Source organism: Rhinolophus sinicus, linkage group LG05, assembly GCF_036562045.2.
Source record: "Rhinolophus sinicus isolate RSC01 linkage group LG05, ASM3656204v1, whole genome shotgun sequence".
In the NCBI taxonomy this organism is placed as follows: Eukaryota; Metazoa; Chordata; class Mammalia; order Chiroptera; family Rhinolophidae; genus Rhinolophus; species Rhinolophus sinicus.
In genome coordinates this window covers 182,631,339-182,653,975 of record NC_133755.1, presented here as the reverse complement: position 1 = coordinate 182,653,975, position 22,637 = coordinate 182,631,339, and the positions used below count along the sequence as shown (strand labels likewise).

The window sequence follows — 22,637 nt, the reverse complement described above, 5'->3', positions numbered from 1 at the left end:
GGAGACTGAGAAGTCCCATGACTGCCGTCTGCAAGCTGGAGACCCAGGGGAGCTGTGGTGAGGTTCAGCCCGAGCCTGAAGACCCAGGGGAGCCCACGGGGCAGCCCGTCTGAGGCCAGGAGGGGGGGAGGTGAGCTGGCCCGGTTCCCCAGTGAGGCGGGAAAAGGGTGATTTCTCCTTCCTCCGCCTTTGGTTCTATCGGGCCCTTCAGCAGATTGGACGAGGCCCACCCACATGGTGGGGGGCATCTGCTTTATGGAGCCCACTGACTCAACTGCTGCTCTTGTCCAGAAACACCCTCACAGACACACCCAGATAACGTCCAGTCAGGCTGACACATAAAACTAACCATCACAATTACGTTCCTTTTACTTCTCCTTTGTGTAAAGATGAGGGCATTGCAGCCTATTGCTTTTGAAAGAGGTTGTGCTGTGTGTGAGTTCCATCTGAAGATCACAAAGGAGCATCACCAAATACTTGTCACAGTGGGGTGTGGTCTGATAAAGCTGAAGCGTGTTTATGAGAACGGTTCCTGGGAGGACGTTCTCGGGGCCGTGGGCATTTTTATCAGGCTCTGTTGAGACAGAAATGCTTCAAGGTCTTACTAGAATCTATTTCTAATGGGCAGGTTTAGGAAACATGGCAGAGAAAGATTGAGCGGTAAGTGGGAATTTTCTGGTGCCTCTCGAATCATGCCTCACAGACGGCTCCTGGATTCTGCTTTTCAAACAAGAAGACCGTGTTGATAAGCTGGGTCCATGCTCAGTAAGTTGGAAATAAGGAGCCACGCACGAGACTAGATCGGGGCTTATCAAGCCATGAGGGAAGCACTCCAGGCTCAGGTCCTTGATCAGGGAACTCTGTGTCCGTAGCCACCGGCCAGAGCCTTCCTGCTTGTCCCTTAGACAGCCAGCGGACGAGCCCTGCCCTCACAACAAGCCCTGCCCTCACTCTGTTTTCTGGACCCACACTGCCAAGATGAGCCAACTCAGAAAATAGTAAATGACCTGTGGCCTGCAGGATTTTTATTTTCTTCCTCTACTGACATCTCAGTTCTGTCTCTAGAAAACCTTATGCAACTGGAGGCCGCTCTAAAGAGCCATATGCTAATTCAGCCTCAGGTGACCCCGAAGTTGACCTGGACGGTCTCCTGGCCGCAGTCTGCTGGGAATCTGAGCCTCATGGTCAGGAAGCAGAGAGCATTCCTGGGGACTCAGGCCAATTAGCCATGAAAATCACACAGAGGGTGGCTTTCTCCACTTTGTCAATCAAGCAGTCACTTCCACTCTCGCCTATTTTTGGGGTGGTGTTGTAAAAAAGTAATGTAAACAAAACCACTTTGAAATGGAGCTGCAGCTGCCGTCCCAAAGGAACCGCTTGGCACGTCTGATGCCTTAGACTTCTGGGATGTTCAAACAGGGCAAAATAACCTTTGAACTGGGCCTACGAAAACAGTGTCCCAAAAAAACAGATAGTATGACTGCCGGACTGATGACGACAGCACGGAAAACTAAAAACACTGTTTACAATCAGCGTCACTATGTCATGTTATCCACACGGAGAGCAGCGCCTTCCATCTGTGGATGTCACTGTCCCGTCCCCTTCTCATACACACCATCGCCTTTGTCTCCTCATCGGAACATTATCTGGGCTCCTGCCTGAATCAGCGCTTCCTGAATCGCTGTTCTGATTGAGCTCAGATCAATGCTTGCTGCCTCTCACTTTTATTTTTTTATTTTGTAGGTTAATATATTGAAGGAAGGAATACAAACTGGAATTTTCAAATATACAACTGGTCACCTCCTAGCAATGGTGCACGTGCTCTCAAGGGAATCCTGGCCGTGTCTGGAGGTTCCAACATCAAAGGACAGCCCCGCAGCCAGCACCGTGCTTCAGTTTTGAAAGCTGCTTTGAAGATGGACGACAGTTATTTATTGCTCCCTTACAGCAAGCAACTCATATTCTTTTCTCTTCCAGATTTCTCTGCCAAGTTAGCGAGACTGTGGTTTCCGAGACGCCCGTGCTGCCCTGGTCACGCTTCACTGAACGGCCTGGCCAGTGCGCGATCGGACGTCTGCGCAGGCCGGGCCAGGCCAGCAGGGGATCCATTTCTGTTCACGGCCACAGCCGCCTAGTGAGCAGGTGCCCCGTTTTGTTTGGTGACACGCCCAGTCCCTAACTAAGGACGAAGGAGACATAAGCCACCACCTTTTCTCTTGGTACCCCTGCACGTACCTAACTGCTCCCAAATCCCTTCCGCAGGCATTTTCTCTTTCACTGTGGCATTGGCTCCGCTCTCTAGGGGGAGACCCTGGGTCTGGAAGCGTAAGTCCGAGAGAAAGCAGGGGCTTGGACTCGGGCTGACGGAGGTGGGGAATGTGGCCCCGACAGCCACCTGTTCATGCAGACCACATCCTGTGCACCCAGCTTCTCCTCCTGGCGGGCACGGCCACGTGACAGAGTCTGGCCAGTGGGAAATGGGCTTCTTGCAGGCTGGCTCTGGAAGCTTCTGACAGAAGGCAGGCCTCTCTCCTTCCTTTCTGGTGGGAGGGTGAGGAGCTCGAGGGACCCCTGCACGACCTCATTTAACAACCAGGAACGTAACATTGCACTTTTCTAAGCAAAAATTAACTTCCTTGGATTAAGACACTGAGATTTGGGGGTTTATGTGTGGGGGCAGCTAGCCTTGCCCAAGAAACATGGGCTGCCACTTACCCCTCTTAGCCTTAGATTTCTCGTCTACACAGTGTGAGGAATAATAACACCTGCCTTTCTGTATTCAAGCCAAGGTCACATGACATGGACTTTCGGGTGCCCCCTGACCAACATCTGGCCTTGGCAGGTGCTTGATGAATGTTTGTTCCCCCACTTTTAAGACGGCCTCTCCGTCTCCAATGATCGTAGCCGCTTTCCTTGAAACTTCTCCATCACTTTGTTCATTTGTGTGAGATAAAAATCGTTACAACCGCCCATAACATTTCAGGGAGGAGAGCACATGACACAGCATAGGGTGCACCCCATCTCCTGCCATGATAAGTCCTTTGTAGTAACAGACCCACAGGAAGTGGAGCAAAACCGGAACAGCAGGACAAGTGCGTCTGTCCATCCAGCCTCCCCGATAATAGAAGGGCTTCAGTCCCATAATCAGCAGGACAATGAAGTCACTGCCGGTTGGGACCAGCCTGAAATCACAGTGTAATAGCCTGTAGTCACACACCTGTGCCAGACGCACATTCAGGCAGACACACACTGAGACCCCACTGCCATGACGGGGGCCGGCCGGAGCCCTGGCCTGAGGTCGGCCTGTTTCTGGGCTCAGCCACCCACACTTCCCTAGGCCCAGGGCGGCTCACAGAGCAGGCTCCACCTCATTTAAATTAAATGTTAGGGTAACATTGGTTAATGACAGCACACATTCCAGGTGCACTTTGTAATACATGCATCTATATGCTGTATCGTATGCTGCTTGTTAAAAAAATTAATTTATTCTTGCTCAGCTTTATTGAGATATAGTTGACGGATGGACATTGAGTGTCTGAGGTGCACAGCATGACGTTTGGCGTAGGTGTACTTGTGAAATGGTTACCACCCTCCACTTATGGACATTCATCGCCTCCATGGTTCCCTTTTGTTCCCAGGAGGAGAACACTGAAGACCTACTCGCTGAGCAACTTTCAAGTATAGAGAACAGTGTAATTAACCAGAGTCACCATGCTGTAACTTCGGTCCCCAGAACATACTTGTCTTGTCTTTTACTAGGAGTTTGACACCCATTGAGCTCGACATTTTAGATTTCACACTCAGGTGACATCATGCAACGTTTGTCTTTCTGTGCCTGACTCATCTCACTTCATGTAACGCCCTCGGGTTTGTTCATGTTGTCGCATGGCAAGATGTCCTTCCTTTTGGGGCTGGTTGAAGCCCCTAAACAAGGTGACTGCTTCAGGGAGCAGAGCAAGCCAGATGGGGGTGCACTGCGGCCAAGGAGCGTGGGGCTGGGCCCTTTGCCACAGGGAGACAGGAGTATTTCCATACAAATGAGGTCAGGTTGTTCATTTTCAGCAACCTCGTGTCCCAAACAGTCAGCCAGCAGGCCTGGCTCTGTGAAAGTCACATCAGAGCGCAAACTTGCAGGCCAACTGGTCTCCACTCAATGACACCTCCTCTCCACCCAGAGGGAAGGGGCACCCTGTCCTCCTGAGGTTTGCCCTCTGCCTTGGTCCCTGTTCTGTGTGAGCAAACACAGCACTCCTCCAGGCTCTGGAAACCAAAAAGGAGTCTTTCTTTTGATTGTATCTGAGCTGAATTCTCTGACATTGGGGAAAGAGCCACAAGCATGGGCTTTAGGCATGTTGAGATTAGAAGAATTTAAGAATGTCGACATAGAAAACATCCAAACCTGTAGAGAATTTTTATGAGTTTATTGGAGTCCAAGCTGATGACATTTGCTAGGGAGCAAGATCTCAAATGCTCTGGAGAACGACAGTTTTACAGCTTCTTTTATGCATTTGGAATCAAGGGAACATACATAAAGGTGGGAGAAAGTAAGGCAGGGCTGGGATTACAGGAGAGTTAATGAGATATGTGCTTGTTTAAGGGTGGCTAAGGCTTCTTTCAAAGGTGTGTTAATAGATAAACAGAAACAATGGACAGGGCTGCTTAAGGCAAAGATAAACCTTTTACTAAAGAAATTACAGGCCTGGGGCGAGACCACCCACCATGACGGGGCCCAGTTAGGAAGCTTTGGTCAGATCTCCCTGTGAGGTCACTTGCCATAGCACCCCCTTTTTCATCCAAAAGCCTCTCAAACAGGAATGTGCGTGGCTGCAAGTCACCCCGGACGCAGCAAGGAGCAGGCTCACAACAGGCCTTATGTTCCTTGTGCAGCAAGGAGTGAGGAGGCGGCAGCTCTGAGCTGGTGCAGGGCTCCCACGTTTCACCAGTGACATACTTCCCGCCTGTACCTGGGCAGCTTTCAGCTCTGGGAGGAAGGGCCAAGAGCGCAGGCCATCGGAGCATGCCAGTTCCTCGGACAGAGCTGGTCACCACCACCCGTGACGGCTAGAGAGCTGAGAACGGTGTGTGCTTCCTGTGGGCACACCGCCACGTCCGACAATTCTGGGGCTCTGTGAGTAAGGGAGACGCGGGAACCAGAACAGGACAGGCCACAGCAGTGAGTGACACGGGCGTTTCCCCACCTGCAGAGGACTATAGCTCTCACTACCAGCAGGGTGGAGTCCCAAGTCCCAGGTCTGCCCGGGAGACCAGGCTTCCCTGCGGTGGAAGGTGACCGAGTTCCTGAGGTGCTGCCATCCGGACCCCTCCCCTGTCACTCATGGCTGCATCACCCAGCCAAACTTCAGGCTCTAAGAAGAGTTGCTTCAATTATTAAAGGTCTGCTAAGTGTGAAGTCCTTCACGTTCTTCATCTGTAATTTCCACCCCCTTGCGTAAGTAGTATTACTCCCCTTGTTTTGCAGGCTAGAGAACTGAGCCCAGACAGCTGCCGTAGCTTCCTAACGGACCCACAGTTTGTGACATGGCCGAGCCTGAAGTAGCCATCACGTCCCAGAGCCTGCAGTCCTGGCATTCGGGCTGTGCCGCTCCCCTCCTCACTGCTAGTCACTTCTGGGCTGTAGTTTTATCCCCGGCCTAATGCCTGGAAAATCCTCACACGCCATTGCTGTTCTTTGTCCTCCTTTTCTCAAATTGAGGCAAACAATTCCACAGAGCCAGAGCCTGAACTCGCAGGGGATGTCGGTCCCCCAAGGAGGAGGGATGTACGTACGAGAAGGGCTTCACTGCAGAGGCAGAACACGCCACCCTAAAGTATGTCTCTTGGCATAAAGATTGTTTTGAACCGATTACTCTGAGAAACAACGGACACAGGAGAAGCTCTGAAAACAGAGTGGCAGTTACCCTTTTGTAGGGGACTTTTAGGTTTGTAAAGGAAATCTGCATTTGTCAGGGTGTCTCCCTCTCTGTACCGAGAAGAGAAGGGTGACTAACCACCCTATCATCAGTGACTTCATCTGCATGACCACCTTCCTGGCTTACTGTGCTTTTCCTGGTGGCCTCCCGGACCTGGCGTCCCCTCTTCAACCTCATCAGCCGGAGCCGCTCATTTTTCCCTGGGTTTCTCCTCCTATTAGCGTGTACCTGCTAATAAACTTCTATTTGTTTTTCTCTTGTGAATCTGCCTTTTGTTACAGGGTTCCCAGCTGAGAATTTAGAAGCACAGCTATCTGTGGGCCTCACTGCGCCATTGTCACCAAATGCAGGAGACAAAGCACTTGGCACAAGACAAAGCTCCATGCAGAGGACAGCGCACAGGTGGCGCTCACACCCTCGGGACAGGGGCTCGGAGTTAGTGCCGGCCGTGGCCCCTCGGCCTTCCAGAGCCATCTTGTCAGCTCTCTGTGCTTCCATGTTCTTCCTTTACAAATGCTTCTTATCTTTTAGTTCCTGTTATTACTCAGTATTGGCGTGATATTGCAAAACATCCTTAAGATACAATGCAGTGTACAAATTTCAAAATACCCCCTAATTCTGAATGTCCACAAGCTGTTACTTGTTTGGCTGTGGACAAGTCTCCTAGTATCTTCGTATTAGTTAGGTCCTCCAGGGCAACAGCCCGATAGGGGATAGATATACCGTGTTTCCCCGAAAATAAGACCTAGCCAGACAATCAGCTCTAATACGTCTTTTGGAGCAAAAATTAATATAAGACTCGGTCTTATTTTATTATAATATAATATAATATAATATAATATAATATAATATAATATAATATAATATAATATAATATAATATAATACAATACAATATAATATAATAATATAATACAATACAGTATAATATAATATAATATAATATAATATAATATAATATAATATAATACTGGGTCTCATATTAATTTTTGCTCCAAAAGACGCATTAGACTGATTGTCTGGCTAGGTCTTATTTTCGGGGAAACACGGTATTAGGAGGATGCAATCATAGGCATGATTGTAGAGTCCCAAGACCTCCATCTGAAGCTGGAGACCCACAGGGGCTGATGGTGTAAGTTCCAGTCTAAGTCCAAAGTGGCGACCAGTGTCCCACCTTGAAAACAGTCAAGTTGAGAGACCGAATTCTCCCCCAGTCAGCCTTTCTGTCCTAGTTGGGCCTTCGGCTGAGTGGGGGGGGGGGCGCCCACATGGAGGCCCATGGCTTTACTCAGCTCACAGTTCAAATGTGAATCTCGTCCAGAAACACCCTCACAGGCACACCCAGACTCACGTTTAACCAGCTATCTGGACGCTCTGTGGTCCAGTCACGCTGACACATAAAATGACCTATCACAATCTTTCAGCCTATTTCTTCACCTCTAAAATGGGAATATTATTAGTACCGATCTCAAAGGATTGTGAGCATTAAGTGAATTAATGCACGTGGAACTTGTATTCCAGAGGCTGTCACATGGAAAATATTCAGATAAGGGAGAGAGTCGCGTTCAGTAGAAGTTACTGTACAGGTTAGTGGTTGGCCATCATGACAAGCACGCTGGGAGAACGGCACACACAATACCCACTCTGGCTGGAGGAGTTGGACCAGGTTCCTGAGAGGGCGTGACTTTCTGCCAGGACCTAAGTTATAAGTAAGAGTTTGCTAAGGAAGGAAGGAAGGAAGGAAGGAAGGAAGGAAGGAAGGAAGGAAAAAAGGAAGGAAGGAAGGAAGGAAGGAAGGAGGGAGGGAGGGAGGGAGGGAGGAAGGAAGGAAGGAAGGAAGGAAGGAAGGAAGGAAGGAAAGAGAGAGGGGGAGGGAGGGAGGGAGGGAGGGAGGCAGTAGAAGGAGGGCGGGAGGAAGGCTTTCCAGCTGGGGAGAGCAATGCACGGTTTCCATAGCGATAAGGAGAAAGATGGGAGCTGGCTGCTCTGAGCATCTGGGCATCGCCAAGAGCGATGGGAAGGAGAGAGTAGTGTTAGGGAGGAAAACACCTCTCCTCTACCCACATCTTAGTTTCTCTGCACAAAGAAAAGTCACAAAGAATGCTGAGAAAGCAAGTTAAATATTAGTCACAATATTATTGGACTAAATCTTAAGCGACTAGATGGATTTTTCAGATCAAAATTTTTTTTAATTCAGCTATGTTTTGTTTCAGAGACACACCTACATGATAAGGGTATGAAGGTACGAAAACACATATATTAAGCAAATAGTGATTTTTAGAACTTTATCATTATAATTGGATCAGAAGAGCATTATTATTAATAAATAGGGTCAATACATAATTGTAAGGATTGATTCAATGAGAAGCTATAACAAATCTAAACTTGTAAAGAAATAAGCTTTAAAATATTTAAAGCAAATCTTATGGTTCTATTGGGGAGTCATTGACAAATCCACCTCAATAGCGCCAAATTTAATCTTATTTCTCCCAATTATAACAGTTGCAGAGAAAAACTAGTAAAAATACAGAATGATTTTAGAAGCACACTAAACTAGCTTCACCTGATAAATAGAGTGTATGCATATATGTCACTCTGTATTAAAATTTAAAGAATATACATTTTTTCTTAAGTGTGACAGTTTTTATTTGCTGGAGCCCCTGGCTAATGACGCTGCCCATCTTGTCATGTGCTGACGGCCATCGGTGTAAATGTCTTTTTGGATAAAAGTCTATTTTCCAGTTGGGGAATTTTCTTTTTATTGTTGAGCTGTAAGAGTTCTTCTTCTTCTTCTTCTTTTTTTAGTGTCAGGTGTATAAAACAATGTAATAGTTAGACATTTACACCCCTCACAAAGTGATACCCCCTCCCCCAATCTACTACCCCTCTGACATCACACACAGCCATTACATTTGTATGCTCTTGACACTAGGACCTTATCAGACGAGCAGTTTGCTTTCCGCCTATTCTGTGGGTGTCTGTTTCAATCCCGCCTCAGTTGTCCCCTGAAGCCAGGATGCTGACCCAGATCTGCAAATCCTGGAATGGGCACTCAGGGAACTCTCCTTTCAGCAGGAGCTCCATCCTGGGACAGTGGAGGGGAGTGGGGGGTCTTGTCGGGAAGCTCCATTGACCCAAAGGTTAATCCAGTTCCTGTGAAACGACCATCTCATTGATCTTTGAATAAATAAAGCACCAAACGCCTTCAGTCACAAAATCAACCACAAACCACAAAGATTTACTTTGAAAGAAGGGAAACAGACGTGGAATATGAGCCCCCGTTCACCATGAGACAGAGCTCTGGGTCCTAGATTAAAGCCACTGCACTGAGGTGACGCTGGAGCCTTAGGAAGTCAGCTCAGACCTGCCCTCTGGGCTGACTTCAGTTAAATTTTTGCAGATGTTTAAATGACTTAAACACCTTCCTTCTCTGCCTCGGCCTTCTTTTTCCACTTCAGTTCACAGCCTGATTTGGTTTGTTTTGCTTTCAAAACTTCCGGTCATAACTTGTAGGTATAAAGGTCAGAAAATTGTGGCAAACTATTGAAGGCAACTGCCTCCTTGATTTACAATCAGCCAATGTGAGCAGTCAGGCAAACTCCATGTGGAACTATCGGATGAATTCACTGAATGCTTTCAGACTTCATATCCGTTTATTTCCTCAGTAGCCAGCGGTGCACGTCCATGGAGTGGCGCTGCACTAACACACTTCGTCTTTGTACGGAGGCACAGCTCCTTGCAGGAGGCGGTGCAGCAGACAGACTCAGAAAATAAATGGTGGTAGGTTCCAGGATAGAGGTGTTTGGGAAGTGCTGTGCAGACAAGGGCAGGGCTTCACCAAGACTGAGAGGATTCAAGGAAAGATTTCTGAAGGAAGTCACCTTTGAGGGAGATCTCTCGAGAAGGAATGAAGTTAGCTGGGTGAAGGACGCAGGGCGGGAATTCCCTGCCGCCACCGGTGTGGACAGAGTTACCAAGATGCCCACAGTTTGTCCATGAACAGGGATACAGGGCAGAGGACTTCAGGCTGGGAGAGAAGACGGACCCTGAATGTATTCGCGTGCCAGTTTCTTAACAAACAGTGAGCGAACATTTAGACATTAATAAGAAAGTCTTAATAAAATAACAAGAGTGATATGAAAAGCCAATTTATAGGAAGAGAAGTACAGATGACGTAAAAACACAGCAAATGATGCCCCGTATCACTTGTAATTAAAGAAATGCAAAGTAAAGCCACTAGATACCTCTTCCCACCCAACAGAACGCAAAATTAAGGTGACTGATAATAACGGTGTGTGAGGGCTGGGGAACCAGGACCGCCGTGCTGCATTCGCAGTCAGCATAACCTTGTGGGGGAAATGGGTTAAGGTCGAAATTTAACAAGTGTATACTCCGTAATCCTGGTTCTATAGATTTCGTCTCCAAAGCCAGAACATGTGTTCCAAAACAGATGCAGTATGTTTGCTGTGGCTTTGTTTGGAGCAGCAGGAAGCTAGAAGCCGCTTACGTGTGGCGAATGAGGGGCTGGCTGCCGGGCAAACCGTGATCCTTCCATATGGCGCATGGTCCATGCAGCCATCAGAAAGAAACAGGGGGGTGTATTTAATCATGTCAACATATGACCAGTGTTTCTGTAAGATTCAAACATAAATGCGTGTGTGAGGTCAAAGGTCAGGAAATGGGTTGCACTTGACCTTGGCAGCAGAAGAGCCCAGACGTGCAGGTCATGGGCAGCAGGGTGGTGGCCTTGGGGACTCCTGGGGAGGAGCAGACGAGCTGTGGATGGGTGGGTATCTGAGGCACAGAACTTATCAGAAATGTCTCCGTCTGCGCACAGCTGGTGTCAGGGGGATACACGGCTCCATCACCACTAATCCACCATGAGACCAAGAATGGGGAGCAGAAGGGCTGGGTCTGGCTCATTGCAGGTGCACCAGGGGTCATCCGTGAGTGTTACGGGCTCACGAGTGTGAACGGACTCTCATCTATGTCCTGTGCGGAGAGGCTCTTTGTAGTGAGACATTTCCTGGGACACAACAGAGGGAGATTTTCTAAAACACTGTAGGGGGGTCGGGATCATAAGTGCACCGTGCTCCCATCTGGGACCAGGGACGCAGGAGAAGCTCAGCACTGCCAGCGAACAGCAGCATAGAATGTTCCCGGGCTGTGGCATTGACAGTCAGAGGTCCTTGCTCCCCGAGTCCCAGGGAAGGGTGTGTATCCCTATACGAAAGTGGGGGGGAGGGGGAGGTGTGTTGCAAGTACATCTGGACAAGCCCAGCCCTGAAGTATGGTCACCCCCTCATGGCCTACCATCTGGAGAGGAACAGCCCCCCAATTGAGACTCACACACACTCATGCACACACAATACACACACACACACACACACGCTCAAGCACACACATTTGCACACATACACGTGTACACCTGCGAGCACACACATCACCTTAACTGTCATTCTTTAGTCACGGGTCTGCAGAAAAAGAGGCTCGGTAACAGAGACCTCATAAGGATGAAAGAGAAGCTGTAACTGCTCAGTTGTTGTAAGAGTACGGACCCAACAGAGAACTTCCAACCAGCAACATCAATCGTAACGTAGGAGGCCAAAAACACAGCAATTTCCCAACCTTTCAAGGATGACTTGACTTTTCTGGACTCCAGGGCACTTCAGAAAATGATTTTACAGGCTCAGAAACTCACAGAATGTTAGCGGTTATAGTCCAGGCTCTTACGTTGGAGGAGTCTGACTGTTCTCCCAAATCCACAACATTTACTGAAGACTGCAAATCACAGGACACGACACCCTCAGGTCACAGGACACCTGGCTGTGGTGGCCGCCGGCCCTCCCCAGGTCCTGGCCTGGGTGGCCACAGAGCCAACCTGGACTCTTCAAGCCCCAGAGGCGGGAGGGGTCATAGGGACGTGCGCTGACATTTTCAAGCCCCTCACACACCTCCTCCTGCAGCACAGGACAACACTACTCTATCCACCGATTTTTCAATTTTATATAACGTTTTCTGCTGTGGATTCTGGGGACCAAGGCTTGTGGCTCCCGGACGCCCATCAGCACAGTGGACGCACCAAGCAGGTGTTCAATAAACAGCTGCTGAGAAAGGGGTCAAGACGCTGAGCTCTTAGACGATAAAAGGCCTGCAGTGTGAACGCAGCGAGAAAATTGATCCCAGAGTGTTACAGCCCCCAGGCTGGGGAAGAGGAGAGCCGACTGGCAACGCAGGCTCCCCCCAGTCCTGGCTTTCATTGTCTTTCAGGGGAAGAGCTCACGTGTCCGAGCTTGGCTGGGAACACCAGTTAATTCCGTGCCACTGACTGAATGCACGCTGAGAACGCGCTAGGAATGATACTGGGTAACGAGTTGTGGCCGGGGGCATTCTTCCAGGAAAGCCCTGTCCCCAAGCTCAGGTGCAGGCCGCTGGGATTCAGGAGGCCTTGGTAGAGCTGCATGCACTGTGATTCTTGGCTGTTTAAGGCCATTCAGGAGACCTTGAGCCGCATACACCAGCTGGGTGCCCTGCCTTGGGAACACTGGACACGTGGCTTAAGGTGACTGGACCCAGACCACAGAGGTCCAGCCCTCCTGCCTGGGACATGCTGTGAGCACAGATCTCTTACTGACCCTTGTGAGTCACAATCCTTCCAGTTCTCACAACACATTGTAATGCAGGGACTCAGCTCCCGCTCCCCACAGGACAAGGCGAGGCAAAAAAAAAAAAAACGGAGCCACAGACAGGGGGTTCATACCACTATATTCTCACTGGGGGCTGGTTGAGACACAAAAACAAACATCCGCCAGTATCGCAACGAGGGGTCTTCCTGCACCCCAGTCTCGCTGGCGGCTGGGTGAGACACAGGAAGTAGGATCCACACAATCTGCAATGTAATCCGCTTGCTAACCGCAGTTGCTAGCCGCAGTCTGCGCTTGCTGGTTTAGCCACGGCAGTTATATCAGTGGCTAATGACTAACTGGTTACAGCTGATGGCCAACTAGTCACAGCTGGTGGTCATCTAATTCTTGAGCCAGCACCTTTCCACGTGAGGCTGAGAGCCTGGCAACTGCTCTCTGGGACTCTGTCCTCACAACATCATCAGCCTGATTTCTCCTCACCTGAGCGAGAGAGCACTCCCTACCTTGCTCCTGCCATCCTGTCCCTGTCACAGAGGGCCAGGACGTGCTTCTCGACTAAGATGAGCAGGTATGTGGTCATCTCCCCGAGGGAGGGCAGCAGAGACTTTGGGACTGGGAGCAATGTCCAGTCATGCTGGCCGCCACTGAGAGCGTCCCTGGCCGTGCATTCCAGGCTGCAGGAAGGCCCTGTTTTTTTCACTACACATGTCGCCTGTGTCTAGTGCACAGTAGAACCCTGGGAGTAATTCCTGAACACAAACAGCTGTCTGCACAGCTGTCTGCCAGGCGTCCTCCAGCGCCCCAGCCACATTTCTTGAGTCTTCCCAGCTCACCATAGACAGGGAATCAGTTCTGGAATGTGTCACGGTAGCAACAGAATCACGGTGGCAGCACCACTGTACCCAGACGGTGCCCTACCTGACCTACATGGGTGTGCCGGGCAGGGGTGAGGAGGGACAGTGACAGTCCACCTGGAAACACAGGACGCTGTGAGCAGGGCTCAGCCGCAGCTCTCGTGGTGTCTGGCGTTTGGCACCTGAAGCCTGGGCATGGCTGTGTGTTTGCTCTGTAAACCACGAGCGTGGGAGTGTGGGGGAGTGGAGGGGGTGGGGTTAAGAAAAGCTGAGTGGAAACAGGTTAGTGATGAAAATAAGATGCCTAAAAATATGTTGGAGTTTGAGTGTAATCTTTCAAGATCTTTATAACAAAATTTCTTTGTAAAAGTCTATTTCTTTGAAACACGTTTGTGGGGGCAGAGCCCCAGAAAGTAGTTTCCAGGCTCTTGGCCTCACATAGACAGGTGCTGGCTCAGGTAGTAAATGGTCATCAACTGTGATTGCATGGCCATCAGCTGTGGCTAGTTGGCCGTCAGCTGTAACCAGTGAGCCATTGGCCACTAATATAACTGCTGTGGCTACGCTAGAGGGAGAGAGAGAAGAGAGAAAAGAATGGGGGCTAGCAAGAAGATGGCGGTTGGGCTGGCAAGTGTGGATGGCGGTTTGCGGACAGTGTGGATCCAGCCTCCAGTGAGAGTATAGTGCCGCCAGAGAGAATATAGTGGTATGACTCCCCTACCTATGGCTCCGTGGGTGTTCCTTTTTGGCCTCACCATATCCTGCGTTCTTGTATGGGGAGCGGGACCAGAGACCCCGCCGGACGCCCTGCATGACACATGGCGCAGCGAGCAGGGTCTCCCGCATGACAAATGGCGCAGCGAGCAGGGTATGGTGCCCGCCAAAGCTCTCCAAAGGACGGTGGAGCAGTTTGTGTGTATGAACACTGAGTCTCTGGAAGACCAGGAGGAGCAGCTGCCGGAGAGCTGGACCCCCGTGGAGGGGTGGGAGGACGTGGACGGTTCTCCCACCAGCACAGGAAAAGCCATGCAGCTGCTGGAGAGATGGAGCCCCGTGGAGAGGTGGAAAGATGTGGACGGTTCCCCAACCAGCACAGGCCGGAGAAAGCGAAGGTCGTTGCAGCCCTGTGGGCCGGGAAGTTCCTGCTCAGGCAGCCCGGATGCAGGACTTATAGTCCCAGGAGGTAACGCTTGCTGAGTCCTCCGTGGGAGATGAGGGTGAGGTCAAGGTCATCCCTCACCCCTAGGACAGCCCTGGTGAATGACTATGGACTATGGGGAATTGCCTTCCATCCCTAATTTAATGGACCGCTTGACTGTTTGTTTGGGAACTGTTGTTAGTGGAACTGGGGGATATTTGCTTTTGTCTCTTGACTGGCCGCCATTGAGAATATGTAAGCACCTTGATTGTGAGTCGCTGTTGTTCCAGCAGGGTACCCTGAGAGGCACAGAGAGAGTGGCAGTGCCCTGAGAGCCCTGGCTGAGTCCAGGAAGTCTGGCTGAGCCCTGAAGATACCCTGGCTGTGCCCAGGAAGTCGGGCTGTTCCCAGAGAGAGTGGCAGTGCCCTGAAAGCCCTGGCTGAGTCCAGGAAGTGTGGCTGTTCCCACAGAGAGTGGCAGTGCCCTAAGAAATCCTAGCTGTGCCCAGGGAAACTAGTGATACCCTAAGAAGTCCAGGAAGTCTGGCCGTGCCCAGAAGTACTGGTGGTGCCCTGAGAAACCCTGGCTGTGTCCGGGAAGACAGGTGGTACCCTAAGAAGTCCAGGAAGTCTGGCTGTGCCCAGGAGTACTGGTGGTGCCCTGAGAAACCCTGGCTGTGTCCGGGAAGACAGGTGGTACCCTAAGAAGTCCAGGAAGTCTGGCTGTGCCCAGGAGTACTGGTGGTGCCCTGAGAAACCCTGGCTGTGTCCGGGAAGACAGGTGGTACCCTAAGAAGTCCAGGAAGTCTGGCTGTGCCCAGGAGTACTGGTGGTGCCCTGAGAAACCCTGGCTGTGTCCGGGAAGACAGGTGGTACCCTAAGAAGTCCAGGAAGTCTGGCAGTGCCCAGGAGTACTGGTGGTGCCCTGAGAAACCCTGGCTGTGTCCGGGAAGACAGGTGGTACCCTAAGAAGTCCAGGAAGTCTGGCCGTGCCCAGAAGCACTGGTGGTGCCCTGAGAAACCCTGGCTGTGCCCAGAGAGCCTGGCTGTGTCCAGGATATTGCATTCACCCCCAGGCTCCTCGCACAGGTCCCCTCGCGGAAGACGCTTGTCGCGTAGATTGTGAGGCGAGAGCCTGTAGGGGTGGAGTGTGGGGGCAGAGCCCCAGAAAGTAGTTTCCAGGCTCTCGGCCTCATGTGGAAAGGTGCTGGCTCGGGTAGTAGATGGCCGTCAGCTGTGGCTGGTTGGCCGTCAGCTGTAGCCAGTTAGCCAATTAGCCGCTAATATAACTGCTGCGGCTATGGAGGAGAGGAGAGAAGAAGAGAGGAAGAAGGGGGCTAGCAAGAAGATGGCGGCTGGGCTGGCAAGCGCGGATGGCGGTTTGCGGACAGTGTGGATCCAGCCTCCAGTGAGAGTATAGTGCTGCCAGAGAGAATATAGTGGTATGACTCCCCCACCTATGGCTCTGTGGGTGTTCCTTTTTGGCCTCACCATATCCTGCGTTCTCTTGTGGGGAGCGGGAGCAGAGACCCTGCAGGCCGCCCCGCACGACAAATGGCGCAGCGAGCAGGGTCTCCCGCACGACAACGTTTTTTTTAATTAGATGTTCTTTCTAAAAAATGTGGCAATAGTTTACAGACACATCACATAGGAAGATGCTCATGGCCCTTCCTCCCGCAGATTCCATTGTCCAGAGAAGGGTTTGCTGTGAGCCTACTCACAGACGCATTGTAGGTCGGTGTACATATGCACGTATATGCATGTGTGTGCACACACATGCATTTATATTCAGAGGTGCATACATGTATGTGCATAATTGTTTTCATTAAAATGAGCTCATGCTGTTTTTATTCAAAAACCAAGCGATAATTTCTAATAGAAGTCTTTTAAAAATGTCCTCACTTAATCACATCGAGTACTGTTCCAGTCCAGTTTCCTGCACCTTCCAGCGAATCTTTCCCACAGTTACGTAGCTGCAGCTAAGTGGCTGTTGGGGACTGTGATTTTCAAACATGCCAGGCCACTTGCTCAAGTGACACAGGTGTTTCGCAATGATTCCCAGTGTTCAGTTGTACAGTCAGGCGTCCTCCCTGGCAAACAACGGCAGACGAGGACAGCGTCTCCACGTCTGACACGCTCCAAGATTTAAGAAGCCATGCGCCACAATAGTGACTGTAACTAAGAGGCTACAAAACTAGGTAAAATCTACAGAGGGTGGTATTATTGAATTTGGGGGCAAATTTTAAATTTTATGGATGTTTATGCACTGGGAGAGCAAAGGCACAGAATTGTCTTTGGAGCTTTACCAAGGTAATTTTACATTTCTGTGGTTTCGCCTGTCCACAAAATTAGTGATTGAAAACTCCGTAGAAAATTCCAGCACAGTCACAGTGTTTGGCCCTCATCTGGTTGTCGTGGACAAATGTGCCCTCAGCTGTCCACTTTACAGTTCCTGTTTCCTCAGCTGCTCAATGGCCCCCTGTTAGAAATGCGTGCTCCGACCTGCGGGTTCCCTCGGACGTTCCGTGAGCTGCAGAACTGGCATGTTCAGTTTCTGTCCACAGAGAGTCTGCCTAGGTCAGCATCCGTGACGCTGAGCAGCTGGGTCGGTGGCTGGGTGTCACTCCTCTACCTTTGCGGAGATGTGGGGGGTGCGCCCCAAGGGGGACCACCCTCCCCATGCTTATCACCTGCTTGATTTGGGGAGAGCACATATCGTCCGATTTGTTTGACTTCTCTGTGCGCTTAGTTGTGTACTGTCTGCTGCCTCCGTCGGCACTAAGCCTCTGAGAACAGGAGTCCTGAGCTCACGTGTAGACGAGTGCAGTGGCCCCAGCCCAGAACAACACCTGGCACAAGGCAGCACCACCAGGTGTCAGTGGGATGCGGTGGAAGTCGGGGCCACCTCAACGGCAGCAGAGGTTCATGGGAAATGGAAAAGGGCTATGCATTTGGAGGACAAAGGGGGTGTGTGTGTGGGTGTGTGTGTGTGTGTGTGCGCGCACGTCTGCAACATGTGCACGTGCAGGAAGGAGTGTGCCCTAAACCAGCAGCCTCCATCCTCTCTGAATAGGAGCCTGGGGAGTGAAGTAGCTTCTCTCGCTGACTCACTCAGCGTCGCCATGCGGACAGACCAGTGAAGACCCGGAATCTGTCCGGGCTTAGAGGACTGACACGCCTTGTGAGACTGTGAAGGGAAAGTGTTTGGACTACTTTGTCTCTGGGCCCCGCTTCAGGTGAGCGTGCCCTGAGGACGGTTGCTGCCCCAGCAGCCCTTATGCCCAGCCTTTCCTGACGGGCTCTGCACTAGTGCCTCGGCCCAGGGAGCACTGGATCCCGAAGCCCCACCTGACTCCTCAGGGCTGTCTTGCCAGGCTCACTGTCACAGCCCAGCCACCCCCTGACTCACAGCTGTAGCTGCGTTGGAGTAGTCACTGAGAGAAAACACTTTTTCAAGGCAGAATTGTGCTAATAGAAATTGCTTAAAAAAAAGCACCAAGCACATTTATTTCCAAAAAGTAAGAATTCCTAACTTAGGCAATGATTTTTCCCATTCCCTTTATATATGTTTTTTCAACTTTATGTAGATGAAAGTATAAATGAATAGGACAAATCTGAATATATTTGGTGCCGCGTTTATTAACAAAGGGGTCAGATTTAAATGTCAAGAACATTGATATTGATTTGCTACAAAGTACTTTATTTAAAAGAGAAAACCATCGATTAGACCTCCCTTATATTAAGAGCAATCTTTCGCTTCTTAGTGGGAAGTTTACTGATTTAAAATGTGGTTCACAGCCCGCAAACCCCGCTCCACTTTGGAGAACTCTGTGCTAGCAGAACAGTGACATCTAGTGGCTGGAAGCACCACGCGCATTGTCCAGAGTGGTGTGTCCTCTAAACATTCACTCTCTGCAGTGCGCACGCCACTGCCCCTTTCGCTTTGACAGCCAATGAGTGATCATGAGAACTCAGGCAGTTCGACAACGTCATCTGTTTTCCGCGAAGTGATACGGTATTGATGTTAATTCTACGGGGTGAAATGATGGTCTCTTCTGAGTCATTCAGACCTACATCTCTTCAGCCATTTGAGGTTTGCTCTTTGCTGAAACTGGCGGAAAAGTCCACACATCTTCCGAGTGTCTGGAGTTTCCCAGCCTGTCCCCACCCCAACCACGTTTCTGAAGGAAGGTGGAAGTGGTCGGGGTCGCTTCTGAGTCTGGGTTCCTTTGGTTACGAGGAAAACATTGGCGACCTCATCATCTAAACCTGTGCTTGTCACATTAACAACTTGGGGTCAGTGCTGGTGGGCACCTCTGACAAGAAGCATTTTGTCCCGCTAGACAGACAAGGGAGGTTGTAAAATACCTGTCATTTAAAAATCCTTCAAAAGAGGGACTTTTGTTATCTGAAGAAAACAAAAACACTAGTTTGAAAAGAAATCTGTACCCCATGTTCATCTCAGCATTACTAGTAATAGCCAAGATATGGAAGCAATCTATGTGCCTATCAATAGACAAATGGGTAACAAAGATGTGGTACATATATACAATGGAATATTACCCATAAAAAAGAATAAAATCTTACCATTTGCAACAACATGGATGGACCAAGAGGGTATTATGCTAAGTGAAATAAGTCAGACAGAGAAAAACAAATACCATATGATCTCACTTATATGTGGAATCTAAAAATAACAAAACAAATGAATAAGCAAAACAAAATGGAACAGACCCTTTGATACGGAGAACCAGCTGATGTTTGCCAGAGGGGAAGAGGGGGAGGAAGAGAATTAAAAATATAATAACTTAAAAATAAATAAATAAATAAACATTCTGGTAAGTCTGAAGAGTGGGGAGCAGAAGAAAACCTCAGGGAGGTCTCTAGTATCAGCACATAAGTCATTTGTAGGTAGTTATAGACAGGCCAGAATTGAAGTGCGCTACAAAAAAAAAAGAAAGAAAGAAAGAAAGTGAACTAAAGGACTGCTGAAAAGTGAAAAGGAAGTCAGTTGTCGATTCATTAATTGATGACAAGATTGGTATGAAAAAGTGCATGTTATATACTACGTATTATACGTTTTTAAATATTGTTCCAGCTGGCATTTTCTCTGAGAGTTAAAATGTCACCTTAGCCAATTAACTGGGGTGTACTCTGTGTCAGGGCTGCTCAGGGGCTTCCACAGTGACTGGCCTCTTGAATTCTGCAACCCTCCTTTTTCAAGAGGAGACTGAGGTTCAGAGAGTTTTCCGATCCACCTGAGGTTCCCCAGCGAAGAAGAGCAGGATGAGGGTTTGACCCTCTAGACCTCATGTGTCCCCGTGGTCAGCATACCTTCTCCCAGACCATGCTGCTCACGCGTCTACGTAAGTGATAACCCACACTCAGTCAACACTCTAAACCATTATTTTCCTGAAAATTCATTTTCATTAGAATAAGTTGAGCTGCGAGGGCAAGGACTTCCTCGTGCTGTTCCAATGGGGCGGCGTGCTTCCGTGAGCAGTGCCCCCGCCACGTGTCACATGTACCAGCACAGTCAGGTGTGTCTTACTGAGCCCAACTGGATGAACAGCACTGGCTTCACAGACCTTGGGGCACCATCTTCAAACACCGAGTTTTCACCAACAAGTGGATAAAACAAACGGTTTTGCTTGCGTGTTAGCTATGAGGTACAGACTAAGTGGTTTGCAACTCTAGTCCAGTGCCGTGCCAGTGGCCCCGCGTAGCTATTTAAACTGAAATTGTGCTGAATGAAAATTAACGCAGTTATGAGTTCATTTCCTGAATTGCACGAGCCACATTTCAGGGCTCACAGCCGCGTATGACCGGCAGCACAGAGAGTTGTCTCAGACACCACTGCTCTGCCTGAAAGGCAGGCTCTCTGAGCCCTTCTGCAGCTCAGCGCCCTGTGGGGCTCGGGCCCCGGAGTCCTAAGGACACCACGGCAGCAGTGCTGGGGGACAATGGGAGCCGTGCGTCAGAGCGCTGCCCCCCCACACTTGAGTGTCTTTGTCAATTCGTGCAGAGCTGTGAAGTCACCGAGTCCTGGAGGCGCTGACACTTTGGCCCTCGGGCCTTATAATCTCGTGACCGCCTTTCCAGAAGTTGAACTGTGTGTCTTGAAGCTGCCATTTATACTTGGGTCTATGAGTCTGAAGTTCATTTCACATCCTGCACCATTGACAATGTCCCTTTATGTGGGAGGGCCCATTATACATACAGGACAGGGCAAAAAGGTGCTATTACGTAACGCATAATTGTAGTCTATAATGTGAAATCACCACTTTACTGCAAGGACCACATCTACTGGAAATTAACAGGGAAAAAAGCACACATGAGTACAAGCTGGTGAGTCCTAACCTCTGGCCTGTTGGACACTGGTTCCTGTGAACAGCGGCAAAGTTAGATGCATAACGACACCGGGGCTTCATGGCATTGGTGATAGCCGAGTTCATGAGCTCCAGGCAGCCTTAGGGACGAACGCTCCACCTCAGACGGGAGGCGATGACACCTCTTGGACTGATCCCTGGGCCTGACTGCCTTCTTCTAGGGAACCGCGAGTCTGCACGGCCACGGACGGTGGGCGCCTGTAATCAGCACAATGGACAGAAGCCTGAGGAACGTCCTTGTGGTTTCCCTTGGATTTCTGCTCCTCTTTACTGCCTACGGAGGTCTGCAGAATTTGCAGGTATGTGTGCACAGGCGTCATGCTCTCTTGGCCTCCAAGAGTCCCTGTGGTCACAGACGCCAAGGTCTTGTTGTGCAACTCAGCCCCCAAACCCTCTGAAACAGGCAGAGGCTTTGACATGCCGTCCATCCCCCAGTGCCGACCCCACCCCCGTTCCAGTGGGAGCACATAACAGCGAGTGTGTGTTTGAACCTTGGACCAAAGGGCTGGTCATGGGTTAGTGATATGATAAGATATTCTTCGCCTCTGGGTGAAAACACAAGAAGAATCATTGTGAATTCTTTGATTTGGTGCCGCGGCTTTGTGGTCAGGGGCAGTAATGGGAATTCATCAGATTCCACTAAGGCCATATAGATTCTGGGACAAGCAGTCTGTGCGTTTCACCATCTGTGGCATTCTCTCCTCCGTGGCTCACTCTAAAGGGCAGTGGCAGCGGACACGTGTGCTTGGGAGCAGACTTGCCACACCTTCCCCAGGCAGTTACATTTTAATCTGGTCTTTAACTCTGACTAAAGCCTCTGGGAACCCCAAAGGCGGGTCGGGAAGAAGACCCATGTTCAGGCCCAGGGCTGTGGCCCAGGAACTGCCACATCCTGAAACATCTTTGGGGCTTCTCATGACACCTGAGTGTCTTACATGGTTTGTCAATCAGAGACAAGAAGCAGGCCCCTGCGTGTGCCTGGTATTGAACCTGGGGTTCAGGACCAAAGGTGCAGGACAGGAAGGCAGAGGCTCGAATTTCCCATCCTTGCGGCTGGGACGCCAGCTCTCTGCACGTGTAGGTTGGCAAGAAGCTCAGATTCAACCTTGAATTCTCGAGTGTGTGTCTCCGCAGTGGAGCCTGACTTGCTCTTGTTTCCAGTGAGGCCCACAGAGAACAAAATTGTAGCCGACACTGACTCTGACCATCGGGTCCTCCCGGAAGCAGTGGCCTTTCCTGCGAGTGCAGTCAGGACTCCAGGCGCTGTCCCCTCCGGAAACCTGACTGTGCGACATGTCTGTGTGTCCAGCACTGTCTGGTTGTGCTGAATGGAGCTCACCTTAATGTAGCAGGTGATTTCTGGAAGGAGGACCTGACGAGGGTGTGGGCCCCCGGTATGTTTCCCCATGGAGAGCCCCCACGAAGGGAACCCTGCAGACCACACCTGCCCCACCTTGTGTGGGGCCAGAACTCTCAGGAAGCACTTACTGGCATCTGACAGCTGTTAGGTGGAATTATAGCAAATGACCTCTGGACTTGGAAGCCAGAGTGAGTGGGAAGAAGGGAGGGAAGGTAGGGAGGCAGAGAGGAAGGGGGAGGGCAGGGAGGGGCCAGAGCCTTAGAAGCTGCTGGGGTCCCTCCATCAGGCTGTGACTGGGGGGAGGGGGGCGGGGGAGGCCACAG

General features: G+C 50.2%; 1 protein-coding gene across 5 annotated transcripts in view; it reads left to right on the top strand.

Moving 5' to 3' along the window:
• Window positions 1–13,000: 13,000 nt before the first annotated feature.
• Window positions 13,001–22,637, top strand: part of UNC93A (unc-93 homolog A) — a 34,670-nt gene continuing 25,033 nt past the window's right edge. Inside the window, exons 1-3 of one of the 5 annotated variants that reach the window (XM_074333828.1) lie at window positions 16,639–16,763; window positions 17,639–17,801; window positions 21,116–21,253. In XM_074333828.1, the coding sequence (XP_074189929.1) occupies window positions 21,167–21,253 (87 nt within the window). In that variant the 5' untranslated portion in view covers window positions 16,639–16,763; window positions 17,639–17,801; window positions 21,116–21,166. Of the gene's footprint in view, window positions 13,142–16,638; window positions 16,764–17,638; window positions 17,802–20,891; window positions 21,254–22,115; window positions 22,307–22,637 lie in introns of those variants that run through there. The other 4 variants (XM_074333826.1, XM_074333827.1, XM_074333829.1 and 1 more) reach the window with 4 other exon arrangements.